At 47.8% G+C, this 16,561-nt stretch overlaps 1 protein-coding gene across 2 annotated transcripts; it reads left to right on the top strand.

Annotated features, from left to right (window-relative positions):
• Positions 1 to 533: 533 nt before the first annotated feature.
• Positions 534 to 6,613, top strand: tmem231 (transmembrane protein 231). Of its 2 annotated transcripts, none has more exons than XM_066649902.1 (8): positions 534 to 637; positions 1,151 to 1,301; positions 1,868 to 2,034; positions 2,850 to 2,978; positions 3,433 to 3,576; positions 4,694 to 4,775; positions 5,051 to 5,156; positions 6,121 to 6,612. In XM_066649902.1, the coding sequence occupies exons 2-8, from the start codon at positions 1,163 to 1,165 to the stop codon at positions 6,281 to 6,283; spliced, it is 930 nt and encodes a 309-aa protein (XP_066505999.1). In that variant the 5' UTR covers positions 534 to 637; positions 1,151 to 1,162; the 3' UTR covers positions 6,284 to 6,612. The 2 variants fall into 2 exon arrangements, with proteins under 2 accessions (XP_066505999.1, XP_066506000.1); XM_066649903.1 differs by having other exon boundaries at positions 536 to 646; positions 6,121 to 6,613.
• Positions 6,614 to 16,561: the final 9,948 nt, after the last annotated feature.

Raw genomic sequence — 16,561 nt, 5'->3', positions numbered from 1 at the left:
AGTGGATCAGACACAGCAGTGCTGCTGGAGTTTTTAAACCCTGTGTCCACTCTCTGTCCACTCTGTGAGACACTCCTCCCTCGTTGGTCCACCTTGTAGATGTAGAGTCAGAGACAGTAGCTCATCTGTCGCTGCACAGTGTGTGTCGCTCGTCCTCTAGTCCTTCATCAGTGACACAGGACGCTGTCGGCTGGATGTTTTTGGTCGGTGGACTGTTCTCGGTCCAGACACTGAGGGGTTTAAAAACTCCAGCAGCACTGCTGTGTCTGATCCACTCTACACCAGCACAACACACACTAACACACCACCACCACGTCAGTGTCACTGCAGCGCTGAGAATGATCCACCACCACATCACACCTGCTCTGTGGGGGTCCTGAGCGCTGAGGAACAGGGGGAGAGGGGGTAATAAAGTTTGCAGAGCTACAGTGTGTAAGTGTAGAGCTACAGAGTGACCGGAGTGAACAGTGGAGCTGACAGAGTGGGTGTATTTATAATGTTATGGCTGGCCGGTGTATGGCGAAGCTGATTGGCTGGACAGGTTGCCAGTCAGAGTTCCCGGATGTGCGTGTTTCTGGGGGTCATGGCAACCTGAGGACGCTGCAGCTCGGACGGAGGGACCGAGCTAACGGCGCGGGTGGGTAAAGTGAGCAGAACCGACCATTTATTCACACCCAGCTTTAAATATCTGTCATTTAACCGCGGGGAAAAAAAGCAGAGCCACCGCCACGAGGCTCCAGCCGCTCTACACGGCCTCTCGGCCACAAAACCCGGGCTTTCTCCCTTAGCTCCCCGGCTAACAGCGTCCCTCTGCTCCCCGTGCGGAGCTGGGGCACTGGGTCTGGTACTGACTGGGTTACTGCTCTGTCACTGGGTTACTGCTCTGTCACTGGGTTACTGCTCTGTCACTGGGTTGCTGCTCTGTCACTGGGTTGCTGCTCTGTCACTGGGTTACTGCTCTGTCACTGGGTTACTGCTCTGTCACTGGGTTACTGCTCTGTCACTGGGTTACTGCTCTGTCACTGGGTTGCTGCTCTGTCACTGGGTTACTGCTCTGTCTGTGCTGCTGTGTGACTGTGTTTCTAACTCTTATTGTGTTAGTGGGCACTGCTACTGATTCTGACTCTGTTCCTAACTGTGTGTTTATTAGAGAATCACAGAGATGGCCTTTTATGAAGTCTACTCCCATCCGGCTCTAATCCGCTATAAAACCAGCGTCTGCACCCGCGCCACTTTGTTCCTGCTGGTGGTCCTGTGTCTCACCTACATCCCCCCGCTCCTCATCACCTACAGGAGCCAGGGTAGGTCCTGTAACACAGCCCCGCTCGTCAGAGACAGATTAAGGCGTGGGAGCGAGATATTTAATGTGTGCACACCCGTATAATCAGCCCAGCTGGGTTCCACACTGTGAGTTATGTTCAGAGGATGCATGCTGACCCATAGATGGACCTGCTCCAGGGTGAGTGACAGGACCAGGACGGGTTAAAGCTGGACCCAGCCCACTCTGGACCCACGTAGACCTCATATAGAGAGTTACTGGAGGTGCTCACATTTATCCGGGACAGCCAGCCCTCCCAAGTCCTGTCAGGATTTCAGAGTTAGCCACTTAACTTAAGCCCAAAGTGTTAGTCGTCCAATAGGATCGTTTCTTCCCACTCTTTCTGTTGGTTAGGCTTGACTCTGGACAATGTGGAGTACCCTCTGCTTCAGTGCTGACTGTTTACAGACTTTAGTGCAATTGATACACAATAGATTATCAGTCAGTATATAATGTATAATCATTACCTGCCACAGTTTGCAGGGCACTGTCTCTCTCCTCAGACCCAGGGACCCTTGTTAACCTGTGGCTGGTGATTTGTCCGAGCAGGGTTCTGGCTGAAGCAGAGTGTGTACGAGGAGCAGCCGGTCGTACAGTTCCAGTACCGGATGTTAATGATCGGAGCCACAGGGACAGCTGGAGAGTTTGTGGCATGGAGCACATTTCCAAACTTCAACCGTCTGTTGGGAAACAACCTTCGCATCCCCACTGTGTCGGTAAGTACTGCAGGCAGGGGGCAGTGTACGAGAGTATACAACATATATATCGTAAGAAAGATCGTCAGTGCGCTGCCTGAGTCAGAAACACGGGATAAAACGAGTCGTTCTGATTCTGCTCTGCTTCTGACGTCAAGTGCAGAGACTTTAGAATGGCCCCGCCCCCTCGTCTGAGTCTGTCCAATCACAGCGCTGGACCCGTGTTTATGTGAGAGCGCAAAGACGAGGTTAAACTCAGCAAAACAGACACAACGAGCGCGGAGAAATAAGAGCACTGAGTAAAAACGGAGAAGAAAGAGAACAGAGTGAAAACGGCTAAAAACCAGAGCTTCTGCTCCTCGCTCCTCACTGCTGTGCGCTCGGGGTCGGGGTGAACAGCGAGCGGCTCATTATCATTTAAAGGAACAGGTGCTGAAAGTGTCTGTTTTACAATTACAAATTATACATCTGCGTCCACAGTATATGAGCTAAATTTACATCTTATCCTCAGTCGGGAGGCTGTGGAGAACGGGAATAAAATCAGAGAGCAGTAATTTCTCAGAAACAACCACGACTTGTAAACTACATATAAATGAACGAATGAATAAATAAAAAAGGAATGGCAACTTTACAAAAAGTGTAAAGTTTCCAAATCTGTCCCAGATCCTTTTGGAATTGTAGTAAAAATCAAAATAGAAATACTCTCTTATTCTAGGGAAAGAAAAAACCCAAATTTAGAGTTAAAACAATAGATATTTGTTTTCCACCTGCGTTTTCTGATTGGAGGGTTTTTTAGGAGCGTGACTTTAATCGCTGCATTGCTCCTTCTCACACAGGTCCAGGAGGTGGACAGTAACCAGGATGGGAAATCTGATCGTCTGAGTGTGCAGCTGGCCCTTCCTCTGAAAGCAGGAGAACAGATTTACAGCATCCAGCTCCTTCTCTTTTTCTCCTATCAGCTGTTTGTGAGCATTACCCCTTTATCCCTCTGGCCCAGTCCCACGTCCACCAGACCTTGGGTGATGTGGTATTGGATGTAGAACTGTAGCGCATGATGCAGTGTCTAGTGTCTGCAGTCCTCTGTGAAAACTGCAGCAAAGACATATAGAGGGCGCTAGAGATCATTCCTTTGATCGTGAGAATAGTAGAGTACAGTTTTATTGTCCTCCTTGACTCGCGCCTACAGGAACTACAGCTGTTTGTGTCAGAGCAATATTTTCATACACACAAATGACACTGAATCAGCTCACTGATTCATTCATACCGGATCATTCACACAGATTCATTTACATTCAATCATATTGATTGATTCTTTCATACTGTTTCATTCACAGTGATTCATTCACGCTGGATCACTTGCAGTGATGTAACTCCTGAATGAAGGTGTGTGTTGAGTGTATCTCTGTCCCCTGTCCATAGCGGATGTCCACTGTGGTGATGCAGAGTCTAGCCTTCATCCAGCACTCGTCTTCCGTCCCCGGATCACAGCTCTTCATCAGCGGAGACCTGAGACTCCAGCAGAGAACCCCACTCCCTCACCGGGGACTACACACGCAGTACAATGTGAGTGTGTTCACACACGTCCACCTCCATACGCACCTCATCGTCCGCCGGAGACATCACACTCACAAACTCCCACGATATCTCGGTGTGATTAGTTCCGTGTGCAATCAAATGGGCAGTGGATGTGGTGCAGGCTCAGAGTGGAAGGGTGTGTTTGTGAGTGTGTGGGGTCTACCCGGAATCACTGGGAGCAAGGCAGGAACATACCCTGGAGGGGGCACCAGTCCTTCACAGGGCGACATACACTCACACATTCACTCATACACTCACACCTACGGACACTTTTGAGTCTCCAATCCACCTACCAACGTGTGTTTTTCGAGCGTGGAAGGAAACTGGACCACCCGGAGGAAACCCACGCAGACACAGAGAGAACACACCACACTCCTCACAGACAGTCACCCGGAGGAAACCCACGCAGACACAGAGAGAACACACCACACTCCTCACAGACAGTCACCCGGAGGAAACCCACGCAGACACAGGGAGAAAACACCACACTCCTGACAGACAGTCACCCGGAGGAAACCCACGCAGACACAGGGAGAAAACACCACACTCCTGACAGACAGTCAGCCGGAGCAGGACTCAAACCCACAACCTCCAGGACCCTGGAGCTGTGACAGAGACTGAGAGACTGCTGCTCCAACGTGCTGCCTATTTATAATCACAATAAACACAGAAACACAAGTACAAGGATTTATTTTTTTTCTAAAAGTAGACGCTGTGTTGTGAGCGAGTGAAGAACGGTGTGTTTCCAGATGTTTCTCCTGATCGTATGGATTTGTTAAATCTACAGCACACTTCATTTAACACAATGGAGTATTTATTAACCTCTGACACTAGGCACTGGACGATCACCTCAAATAACACTGGACTGTCACCAGGAGAGATGTGGAAAGGGTTAAACCACACACACACACACTATCACACACACACACACTATCAAACACTCACAAACACTATTACACACACACTGGAATAATGGGGTTGGGATATTTGTTTCTTTGTATTCTTTGTATAAACTGTAACTGATGAAATAAATAGGTTTTTAATGTGATTTTGTCAGGAGCCTGGAGCTTTGGTGTGTAATGTACCTGCTGTGTCTCCTCTGCAGGTGTCGGTGGTGGATGGAGCGAGTCCGTTTGTTTCCACCTATGACCTCACTAACATCATCAGGAGCTACCAGGAGAGAAACTGTAAGAGGAACCTATCTTCAGGATGATTTAGTGTCTCAGACTATCTCAGATATACTCTCTGACTCTCTCTCTGTCTCTGACTCTCTCTCTGTCTCTGTCTCTGTCTCTCTCTGTCTCTGACTCTGACTCTCTCTCTGTCTCTGACTCTCTCTCTCTGTCTCTGTCTCTGTCTCTCTCTGTCTCTGTCTCTCTCTCTGTCTCTGTCTCTCTCTGTCTCTGTCTCTGTCTCTCTCTCTCTCTCTCTCTCTCTCTGTCTCTTTCTCTCTCTCTCTCAGTGACTACGCACCTCTCTTGCCCGGCTCCTGTGTGGATCATTGGTCGAGCTGTGGACGCTCCCTTCCAGATTAATGCAGAAATCCGTTACCCAGTGGAGACCATCAGATATCCTTTGTGCTGAGTGCTGTGTGTGGGGTGCTGATAGTGTGTGGGTGTGTGTGGGTGTGTACGGGGCGGTGTGTGTCAGACTCTGGGGCCAGATTCACAGGAGCATTCCTAAGAAAACAACTGACACATAAATTTAAGACCAACACCCAGCGGTTCCTGAGTAGGTTTTTAACAGCAGATTCACAAACATTGTTTTTCCTCTGCAGGGTCCCTCCTGGACTGTACTCTTCTCCTCCTCCTCCTCCAGGTGAATCAGGTCCTGGTTCTGGAAGCGGGTTCTTGTTTAGTGGCTGTTCTCTCGTGGTTCAGAGCGAGTCGAGTAGGGACTAAACCGTGGCGTGTAAACCTTGCAGAGCGCTGATCGTCCAGAGAGAGTCGTCACTCTACGCCACGCAACGCAGACGACCAGCACCAACTCTCCATCTGTAAAATCTCCAGCTGCAGCAGAGATCACGTTTGTTTTTATCCGACTCACGACGGCAGCTCGTAAAATGACGCCGTGGTCTTTTGAAGAGGTTCAAACGCTCCTCGGATCGGTGGCCGACGAAAGAATCCAGCGAGAGCTGGACGCTGCAACAAGGAAGGAACAAACTCTACTGATCTGTCTGAACTGATGACGGAGCTGTGTTCAGTCCCAAACAACAACAACACGCCGATACACCATGAGTAAACACCGCTTAACGTTACCACCGCCGTTGTTGTGGTCTCCAAAGCCCACTGTTCTCCTTAGAGACGGGGTTAGAGACGACACCAGATACATTTCAGGGGGGAGCTGTGGGAAACCAACCAGGGACCAATCAGAGAGTAGAGTCCATTGGTGGCACCATGCAGTGGAAAAGCACCAACTGGATAAGGGCCACAGACAATGAATGAATATGGGTGTGTGTGTGTGTGTATGTGTCTGTGTGTGTGCGCGCATGTGTGTGCGTGTGTTCTGTTGTCTCTCCTTGACCTGCAGTACCTATCGGCCGGGGTTCTGGGAGGTGATTAAATTTGCCTGGATCCAGTACGTCAGCGTTCTGCTGGTGTTCCTGTGGATCTTTAACCGCATTCAGCTGTTCGTCTTTCAGAACCAAGTTCTGCCCACGGTACCAGTCTCCCTCCACAAACCACACTCATCCTGACACACACTGCTGTGTGTGAGAGTGTGTGAGAGAATGTGAGTGAGAGTGTAATTTAGTGTGTGAGGGAGTGTGTGTGTGTGTGTGAGGGAGTGTGTGTGAGTGAGAGTGTGATTTAGTGTGTGAGAGAGTGTGTGTGTGTGAGTGAGAGTGTAATTTAGAGTGTGAGAGAGAGTGTGTGTGTGAGGGAGTGTGTGTGTGTGTGAGTGAGAGTGTAATTTAGAGTGTGAGAGAGAGTGTGTGTGTGTGAGGGAGTGTGTGTGTGTGAGTGAGTGAGAGTGTGATTTAGTGTGTGAGGGAGTGTGTGTGTGTGTGAGTGAGAGTGTAATTTAGAGTGTGAGAGAGAGTGTGTGTGTGATTTAGTGTGTGAGGGAGTGTGTGTGTGTGTGAGGGAGTGTGTGTGTGTGTGTGTGTGAGGGAGTGTGTGTGTGAGTGAGAGTGTGATTTAGTGTGTGAGGGAGGGAGCGTGTGTGTGTGAGTGAGAGTGTGTGTGTGAGTGAGGGAGTGTGTGTGTGAGTGAGGGAGTGTGTGTGTGAGTGAGGGAGTGTGTGTGTGTGTGAGGGAGTGTGTGTGTGTGTGTGAGTGAGAGTGTGATTTAGTGTGTGAGGGAGTGTGTGTGTGTGTGAGGGAGTGTGTGTGTGTGTGAGGGAGTGTGTGTGTGTGTGAGTGAGAGTGTGATTTAGTGTGTGAGGGAGTGTGTGTGTGTGAGTGAGTGAGAGTGTGATTTAGTGTGTGAGGGAGTGTGTGTGTGTGTGTGTGAGTGAGAGTGTAATTTAGAGTGTGAGAGAGAGTGTGTGTGTGTGTGAGGGAGTGTGTGTGTGTGAGGGAGTGTGTGTGTGTGTGTGAGTGAGAGTGTAATTTAGAGTGTGAGAGAGAGTGTGTGTGTGTGTGAGGGAGTGTGTGTGTGTGTGTGAGTGAGAGTGTAATTTAGAGTGTGAGAGAGAGAGTGTGTGTGTGTGAGGGAGTGTGAGTGAGTGAGAGTGTGATTTAGTGAGTGAGGGAGTGTGTGTGTGTGTGAGGGAGTGTGTGTGTGAGGGAGTGTGTGTGTGTGTGTGAGGTTTTTTGACACTGGGCTGTTGTTCTGTTTTGAACAGAAATAAATCCTCTGTTGATCAGAAGCGTCTGTGGGTTGTAATTTGCTTTAAACACTTCTTCATTTTTATTTAATTTAATTGCTGTTGATCCGTTGAGACACAGGGGGCGCTGCAGGGTCTCGGGTCCTCGGTGTTCTCTCTGTGTCTGTGTAGGTTTCCTCCCACAGTCCAAGCACACACATGTTGTTAGATGAAGTGAGGGTGTGAAACTGTCCACAGATTTAGTTTAGTTTACTTTTCTCTAAAATAAGGACACACTCCTTTATATAAATCTGGTGATCTACTTTTAGACGCCAGAGGAGAGCCAAACCTGTTAGTCCCTGGTTCCCCTGCTTCCACGGCTTCATCTGTGTGTCTCCTTACCTCTGGACAGCCCTGTGTCTCAGTAATAATATTAACAAACATGGACCGAGTGAGGGGGGGTGTCCTGGACGTTCTCACGGATAAAGCCGAGGCTTCAGCTCAGTGCTGATGTCCTGTTCGTGCTGAGGCCGTGTGGTCTGTGTCCTGCAGAGCTGAGCGCACTGATGTGACATACACTGACCCCGAGTGACCGTGGGACAGCGCTTACAGAGCGTTACATGTTTAACCCTTTATGTACAACACAGTCACCACAGCTGGAGATGTAGTCACTCACAGCACACCTTACAGAGGCGCACACGAGATGGACACGGGCTGTTGGTGTGACCCGGGTGGGCTGCCTGTCTCAGGTAAACATCAGCAGCCTGGTACCTTTCTGTGTGTGGAGTCCACAGGGGGTTACTGTCTGAACTGAGAGAGAGTTTGTCCTTTCCTCGTTCCTTCACTGACCCTGGAGGGCCTCTGCACGTGGGGCCCGTGTTTAACCCGTGAACAGAACTGGCCGGGCCCCAGCTGGGCGGCTTGTATGGACCCACACGGCTGTGTCGGATGGACTGGGGTTTAAGGAATTAAACTCGTAATGAGCTGAGAGCATTCGTCGTCTGTGATGTGAGTACAACGCTGGGATGAAAACAGAACAGCAGTACATTATAATTATTAAACAAATGTTACATTAAAATAGCATTTTATTGCATTTAGTCTTCCTCTGCACTTTTGCTTCTCTGTTTTTATGCACGTAAAACAACTTTGAGTGTCCCGAACTATTATTATTATTAGTAGTAGTAGTTTATGTGATGAACAGCCAATAACAGATTACGCTGATTTTTTCTTTTAGCAAGAAGCTAATTATGCTACATTCTACTTAATAATAAATACAGCTGGCAGCATCTGTTTTTCTTTTAAGCAATAGCATTACGCTAATGCTATCTTGTTTTTATATGCTAGCCATGTGAGTTGTGATTCTATATGAATATGAACGTGATACAGTTCTTAACTTAGCAAAGCACCAGCTACGCTAATGTCCAGTTTTTTAGCATTTAATGTTGGTCAGTAATCTCTGGACTTGATTATGTGGTTTTTAACACAGTGTAGCACAGTGTTACCTCTTTTTTAAAGAAAGTTACCTCTTTTTAAACCTAAATAAGGGCTGGCTTTAAAGGCGTAGTTCACAAATGTAATAAAAACAATTTTTTATAAAATTCAGATGTTTCCTCCATATTTGCTGCTCTGAAGTGTCTGGGTCCGGAGCTAGGCTTTCTCTCTCTCTGCTCACGACAGAGAAACACCATCTGGAGGTTTTTAGACAACGGAGAGACTCCAAACGCTGAAAAGCACCAACCGAGATGAGGATGTTGCTCTATTCCTGCTCCATAGGGGGGTCACACTGACTTATTTCTGCTGTTACAGTTACATTACTTAAGGTGGAACTGACTCTAAATTCAGGAGAGCGCTAACTGCATGAAAGTAAACGCAGAGGGAAAGTGCTACAAAACTAAACAGCTCGAGTTACACATGAGTTTCTGTGGGAATTCAAACAGTGAATAAACACTTACAGATGAGTTACACTTCAGACACCAACAAGATACAGTTGTTATTTCCTCAAACACACCTTTCTACATTAAATGGGGCCTATCCTCGGAATGTAAACAACCAGAGAGTAGACGGTCTCTTTAAGAGTCCAGTAAAGACACATTTTCCTCCTCCTGCAGCCGCAATGTAAGGAATTTTCACCTTGGGGGGTCCCAAACAATCTGGATGTAGAAATACCCCCAACCTGGAAAAAAACAGCATACATCAAAGAGACAAGACACACACAAACACACACACACACACAGTGTGAGTACATAACAATAACACATTAATTTTGTGGAGATTTACCTCAAACAAGTCCTTTAACTTAAAACATAACCACTGACTAAACCCAACCCCGACCACAACCACCGTTACCTTAACCCTTAGTGTACTGGCCTAGCCCCATACACCGCGCCTTGTTTTTCAGACTGATTTCTGACACGTTGTAGGTTTGCTGTTATTTCTGAAGCCACTGACTCCTCTTATCAGTGACCACTCAACTATAACACGACCCACCCCCTGCCCCTCTATCACCCCTCCCTCAACGGTGGGCACCCAGAGCTCTGATATCTGTCCCTCTGCACCTTCAGCTCCACACCACAGTAGTGCAGCGCTTCACAGGGCCTCGAAGGGCTCGTCTTTCATTGTGATAACGAGTTATTTTCCTTGTTTATGGTGATAATAAAGTCTAAATAAAACAATTCTCTTTGTCAGGAAAGAACACACGCTTCTATGAATAATTAGATCGGATCAGATTAACATTGTCATTGATCAGAGCGCAGGTGTAAAGCCAATAAAAGGCAGTCAGCGTGTAACCAGTGTAAATATAGAGTGTATGTAATACATAGAACTAAGGGCTGCTGGGGAGGTGTCAAAAATATATACAGCACTGTACTGTTTGAGGTGATCATCCAGTGCCTGGTTTTAGTGGTGAATAAATAATGATTTTAAATAAAGTGTGCTGTGGATTTAACAAATTCATGTAAAATATGCTTTCAATTACATTTCAAAATATTTCACTACGATTTAGAAATAATTATAAATAACACACGCTGTAAATAAAATGTACTTTTAACTTTTCTCATTTCAATTAAAATTTACAAATAAAACAATGATTTTGAAAAAGAATCACGTGTTTAAATAAAGTCCCTAATGACTTCTGATTGGCTGTTACTGCTGGAGGGCGGGACTTTATCCGTAAACAGATCCGTGTTCAGCGTCGTGAGAATTTTAACCTGTAATCATTCCCTTATTTTTAAAGTTCCTGGTTTTACTCCACGGTCCATTGGGCTGTTTTCACTGGCCCCAGGACAGGAAGGTTTTTTTTGTGGCTGTAGAGCAATTGTCAGAGAGGATTTGGCTCATTTTTCATGGGCACAACCCACACATTCAGCTCCACTGCTCCTCCCACAAACACATGTTCCTTACAAACGTGGCACCATTTTAAAGAGAAATTAACAGGTGAAAGATTTACTGCCAAGAAGCTTTGACACAACAGAGAAAAAAATCCACAAACACACACCTCCTTACGTTTTGTGCTAAGTTTATTTTACTCCATTAAACACGAGGTTTTTCATGGTCCATTTACCACCGAGTGACGGCACTTAAACAGACCACTGCCTTTGTTCACAGGAAGGCCACCTCTCTGTGGTTTCTTTATCAGCGTAAGTTTGGCTCACGGCCACAGCGCATCGTATCGACTGGAATTAAGAAATATATTGCGATATAAATTCTGAGCGTATCGTCCAGCTCTGCTTTATTTGTAGAAGAACAGTGAAATGAATCTTTGACTAAAGAACTCAGGTGTAACTGGTTCTAATGTAAATTACACATTAGCAGTGATTTAGTACAAATGGGGCTCCAAAATAGCTTCAAATTCACCTTTTCCCAGAAGTGATGTGATCTGACGAGGGGTTAATGTGGGTCAGGAACTGGGGTCCGCTGTGGATCAGAGGGATATTAAAGACCTCTTTACTGTGTGTGAGGTGTTGTGTGGTTTGAGGCCGAGGCTCTTATTTACAGTCCATCCACGCCTCCATATGGGCCTTTATTTACACTCCCAGACTGAGAGCCCTTCAGCAGAACAGCTCTGGAGTCACTCCAGCGCTGACAAGTTTACTCTGTCACTCTGGCTGTTTATTTTCTGTTAATCACGCAGTCCTTCATGTCCTCTTCTGTTGTTCCAAGCAGTTGGAAATGTCTTTGCGTTATTGAAAGAAGTTCTGCAAATATTGTATTATAATTATGATTGTTCTTTGAGGCGGAGCATGACCTGAGTGTCGTGAGTGTGCTGTTGTGTTCAGTGTAAATATCAGTGCGGAACTCATGGTGGTGTGTGTGTGTGTGTGTGTGTGTGTCTGTCTGTATGTGGGGGCGGGGCAGAATGAGTGAGTGATGGTGACTGATGCAGATCATCTTACTGGCCTCTACTTCTGACCCATTTTACTGCTAGTCCTCACTCAGAAACACTCTTCTCATCCACCTTTGGATTAAACTGGTCATATTCATTCATTCATTCATTCATCTTCTGTTACTGTTTATCTGAAGACAGTCACAGAGAGCACACTATCCCTTGTCCTTGGCTGATGTGATGGATCTGGTCGCTCCTCTTTGCTCTCCCCTGGTGTGTTGAAATGTCCGGTGAGGCTACATTAGCTTAGGGGTGTGTCTAGGCCCTGACTATAGGGCTATAGCCCTGGACTGTTTTTCATTAGCTTTGAGTCTTTTCTAATACCAAATTTACACCATGGTCTCTCTCACAGCTCCAGAGTCCTGGAGGTTGTGGGTTCGAGTCCTGCTCCAGGTGACTGTCTGTGAGGAGTGTGGTGTGTTCTCCCTGTGTCTGTGTGGGTTTCCTACGGGTGACTGTCTGTGAGGAGTGTGGTGTGTTCTCCCTGTGTCTGTGTGGGTTTCCTCCGGGTGACTGTCTGTGAGGAGTGTGGTGTGTTCTCCCTGTGTCTGTGTGGGTTTCCTCCGGGTGACTGTCTGTGAGGAGTGTGGTGTGTTCTCTCTGTGTCTGTGTAGGTTTCCTCCGGGTGACTGTCTGTGAGGAGTGTGGTGTGTTCTCTCTGTGTCTGTGTAGGTTTCCTCCGGGTGACTGTCTGTGAGGAGTGTGGTGTGTTCTCTCTGTGTCTGTGTGGGTTTCCTCCGGGTGACTGTCTGTGAGGAGTGTGGTGTGTTCTCTCTGTGTCTGTGTGGGTTTCCTCCGGGTGACTGTCTGTGAGGAGTGTGGTGTGTTCTCTCTGTGTCTGTGTGGGTTTCCTCCGGGTGACTGTCTGTGAGGAGTGTGGTGTGTTCTCTCTGTGTCTGCGTGGGTTTCCTCCGGGTGACCGTCTGTGAGGAGTGTGGTGTGTTCTCTCTGTGTCTGTGTGGGTTTCCTCCGGGTGACTGTCTGTGAGGAGTGTGGTGTGTTCTCCCTGTGTCTGTGTGGGTTTCCTCCGGGTGACTGTCTGTGAGGAGTGTGGTGTGTTCTCCCTGTGTCTGCGTGGGTTTCCTCCGGGTGACTGTCTGTGAGGAGTGTGGTGTGTTCTCTCTGTGTCTGTGTGGGTTTCCTCCGGGTGACTGTCTGTGAGGAGTGTGGTGTGTTCTCTCTGTGTCTGTGTGGGTTTCCTCCGGGTGACTGTCTGTGAGGAGTGTGGTGTGTTCTCTCTGTGTCTGTGTGGGTTTCCTCCGGGTGACCGTCTGTGAGGAGTGTGGTGTGTTCTCTCTGTGTCTGTGTGGGTTTCCTCCGGGTGACTGTCTGTGAGGAGTGTGGTGTGTTCTCCCTGTGTCTGCGTGGGTTTCCTCCGGGTGACTGTCTGTGAGGAGTGTGGTGTGTTCTCTCTGTGTCTGTGTAGGTTTCCTCCGGGTGACTGTCTGTGAGGAGTGTGGTGTGTTCTCTCTGTGTCTGTGTGGGTTTCCTCCGGGTGACTGTCTGTGAGGAGTGTGGTGTGTTCTCTCTGTGTCTGTGTGGGTTTCCTCCGGGTGACCGTCTGTGAGGAGTGTGGTGTGTTCTCTCTGTGTCTGTGTGGGTTTCCTCCGGGTGACTGTCTGTGAGGAGTGTGGTGTGTTCTCCCTGTGTCTGTGTGGGTTTCCTCCGGGTGACTGTCTGTGAGGAGTGTGGTGTGTTCTCCCTGTGTCTGCGTGGGTTTCCTCCGGGTGACTGTCTGTGAGGAGTGTGGTGTGTTCTCTCTGTGTCTGTGTGGGTTTCCTCCGGGTGACTGTCTGTGAGGAGTGTGGTGTGTTCTCTCTGTGTCTGTGTGGGTTTCCTCCGGGTGACTGTCTGTGAGGAGTGTGGTGTGTTCTCCCTGTGTCTGTGTGGGTTTCCTCCGGGTGACCGTCTGTGAGGAGTGTGGTGTGTTCTCCCTGTGTCTGTGTGGGTTTCCTCCGGGTGACTGTCTGTGAGGAGTGTGGTGTGTTCTCCCTGTGTCTGCGTGGGTTTCCTCCGGGTGACTGTCTGTGAGGAGTGTGGTGTGTTCTCTCTGTGTCTGCGTGGGTTTCCTCCGGGTGCTCCGGTTTCCTCCCACGCTACAAAAACACTCGTTGGTAGGTGGATTGGAGACTCAAAAGTGTCTGTAGGTGTGAGTGTGTGAGTGAATATGTGAGTGTTTGTCACCCTGTGAAGGACTGGCGCCCCCTCCAGAGTGTGTTCCCGCCTTGTGCCCACTGATTCCGGGTAGACTCCTGACCCACCGCCGCCCTGAACTGGATAAGGGTTACAGACTATGAATTAATTACCCAGTGTCCTGTGTTTTAAAAACTCCATGTTATGTTTGTGAGGGTAAATATGATAAAGCCACATTTGTTATAATGAATTACACATGTTCATTCATTTTGTGAATTCACATCGGTCTGGAGACAGATACAGAACAGAGTCAAACAGAGTGCTGTTACTGCTATGGTGTGGGACCAGTGTCAGATCAGAGCCGAGCAGAGCTCTCAGATCTTTAGGAACTAGAGTTAGTCCTGACTCAGGTGGAGAATAAACTGGGAGAAGCAGCATTTAGCTAAGTTAGATAAATAAGTAAATAATTTCTCAGTGTTTATGATTTATTTATGGATTATGTTTTATAATTGTTTATTACCTGTTTAGTGACTCCACAGGCTGTGTCTGACGGAGTGGACGCTCCCTGAGGAAAATGACTGGGACAAGTTGTGAGATTCTTGCTTTGTTTACGCCGGTGTTTTTCAGTAAATATTCCCCTCACCTACAGCTACTCCCCGCCCTGTGATGGAGCCTCTCTGGGTATTGTACTGGTGCAATGTGTTTCATAACAATACAGACCCACTTTCAAAAACTCTAAACCCATACCTCGGTTCTGATTTATTCTTGGAATTCTTTTATTACCCCTCTGGGTCTGAGGGCCTCCCTCCAATCTCTTAGGCCACTGCTGTCAGTACCAGCTCTGTCCCTTATCCTCTCCTGTGCCACAGAGCACAGAGTGTTCAGTCAGCGATAAGAACGGCAGGGTTCACAACACTGATAACTCTGTGTGATGTGTTCAGTGAGTCTCCTCTAGAGACAGAACTGAAATAAATGGTCATGGCGCAGTGAAGCTGGAGGGTCTTTTACAGAGTGATCCTCAGTGGGGTTCTAGATAAAGACCAGAGAACCAGACGCAGCTGTGAAGCTTCTCCTTATGAAGGGAAATAAACCCAGGAAAGTGCTCCATCTCCATCCATCAGTGCCCCCCACTGGTGACATATCTCTGTTCCCTTTAAAACTGGTGGAAACCTGGGGGATCAGAGTGTGGCGAGTGACTCTAGCAGATCTAACCACAACAGACGAACTAAAAGGAGAGAAGGAGAGAACCAGCAGGTAACACACACCTCTCCACCCCCCATCCCCTCGCTCCACTGTCAGCAAACCCGAGTGATGGTGTGTGAGCAGTGGGACGACAGCACCAGTGTCTCCCCTCTGTCCCTGAACCCCTGGGTAATGGGAATAATGGCATTGAATCAGTCGGCGAGGCCAGACGCGCTGAGTGTGCTTTAGTAAGTGTTTTCTGTTCTGGATAAGACTGTCCTTCTACACTTTCTGATTAGAAAAAGAACCAGGGCTCTCTGTACATGAGATAAACCAATGTAATGTCTTTTCTGTGTCACTGCAACCTCAGACCGCCCCAGCGTCTCCTACCGTCTCCAGCGATGTGTGTGGAACATGTGAAAATGCAGGGGGAACTACGGCGCACAGAGGTTACACTTGACAATGACAAAGACCTTTCTGCACCCTCTGACACATTGATCAGACAGTGATGCACGTAACAAGCGGATTTCACTTCCCTACCCACAAAGCCACTGCCTGAAAAGCCAGCAGAGGTCATATATTATTCCACTGTGGATATCGGGGTTTGACACAGCATTGCAGCAGAGATGTCCACTGCTCTGATGGTATTAATAAATGCTCGTGTGTGTCGTGCTGCTGACCTGTGTAACCTACGCCCTCTTCTTCTTGCCTCCCCTGTTAATGCTGAATGTCCGCTCTCTTACTAACAAAGTGCTGCACGGGTACGTACAGGACAACTGGACTAATGCTTTAAACCAGGCTCCTCCCATCTTTCAGAACATCTTCTGGAGGAGGAGGTGGTTCGGCAGTAATCTTTAACAGCAGTGTCAACATTACAGAGGTATATCTTTCTCTGAAATGACCAGGCTCTGTCTATTGTTCACCAAACCCCAGTATGTCATTCCTTTCTGAATGATCCTCACGCTGGCTGCTAGTCAGTGACCGTAACCCCCCCCCCCCCCCCCCCCACCCTCACGACAAAGCTTGGTTCTTCATCCACATGCTCCACTGTTCCCACTTTCTGATCATAAGCTCACTGTGTTTACTGCTCCTCTGGCTGCACCCCACCCCCAGCGTCACCAACTCCTCAGTGAGGAAAGTAGCTTGTGGCTATTGTGGTAAAAGTCACTAAATAATGTCATTGCCTAATTTGCATAATTGTCTGTTTATGATTGATGCTGTAGAAGACAGGAATAATGTCATGGGGGAGACAAAAAGTGAGTAAAAAACAGCCTAAATATGTTTAGAACTTTCTTCTGTTGATTCTGTTGAAATAGGCCACACTTTCCATGACTTTAACGCTTGGTCTAGACCCACATTACAGTCATCGGCTGTGCTCTGTGTTGTTTAATGTTAGACTCACAATACTTTTAAGCAAAGGCTTGGGTGGAATTGCTAAATCTTCGTCCAACTCTCCTACTTTATCTGGGCTTGGGACCAGCACAGTGACATTAAAAGGGACACTCTGGAAGAGTGACCTAAGGCTTTAAA

The sequence above is a fragment of the Hoplias malabaricus genome, chromosome 17 (assembly GCF_029633855.1).
Source record: "Hoplias malabaricus isolate fHopMal1 chromosome 17, fHopMal1.hap1, whole genome shotgun sequence".
NCBI lineage: Eukaryota > Metazoa > Chordata > Actinopteri > Characiformes > Erythrinidae > Hoplias > Hoplias malabaricus.
This window is presented reverse-complemented; position numbering and strand designations above follow the sequence as displayed.

Excerpts from the sequence above, each read along its gene's own strand:
- tmem231 (XM_066649903.1), top strand. The coding sequence starts at position 1,163 with ATGGCCTTTTATGAAGTCTACTCCCATCCGGCTCTAATCCGCTATAAA. Across the intron at positions 2,979-3,432 it reads TTTTCTCCTATCAGCTGTTT|CGGATGTCCACTGTGGTGAT; the intron begins GTGAGCATTACC and ends CCCTGTCCATAG. Across the intron at positions 4,776-5,050 it reads GAGCTACCAGGAGAGAAACT|TGACTACGCACCTCTCTTGC; the intron begins GTAAGAGGAACC and ends TCTCTCTCTCAG.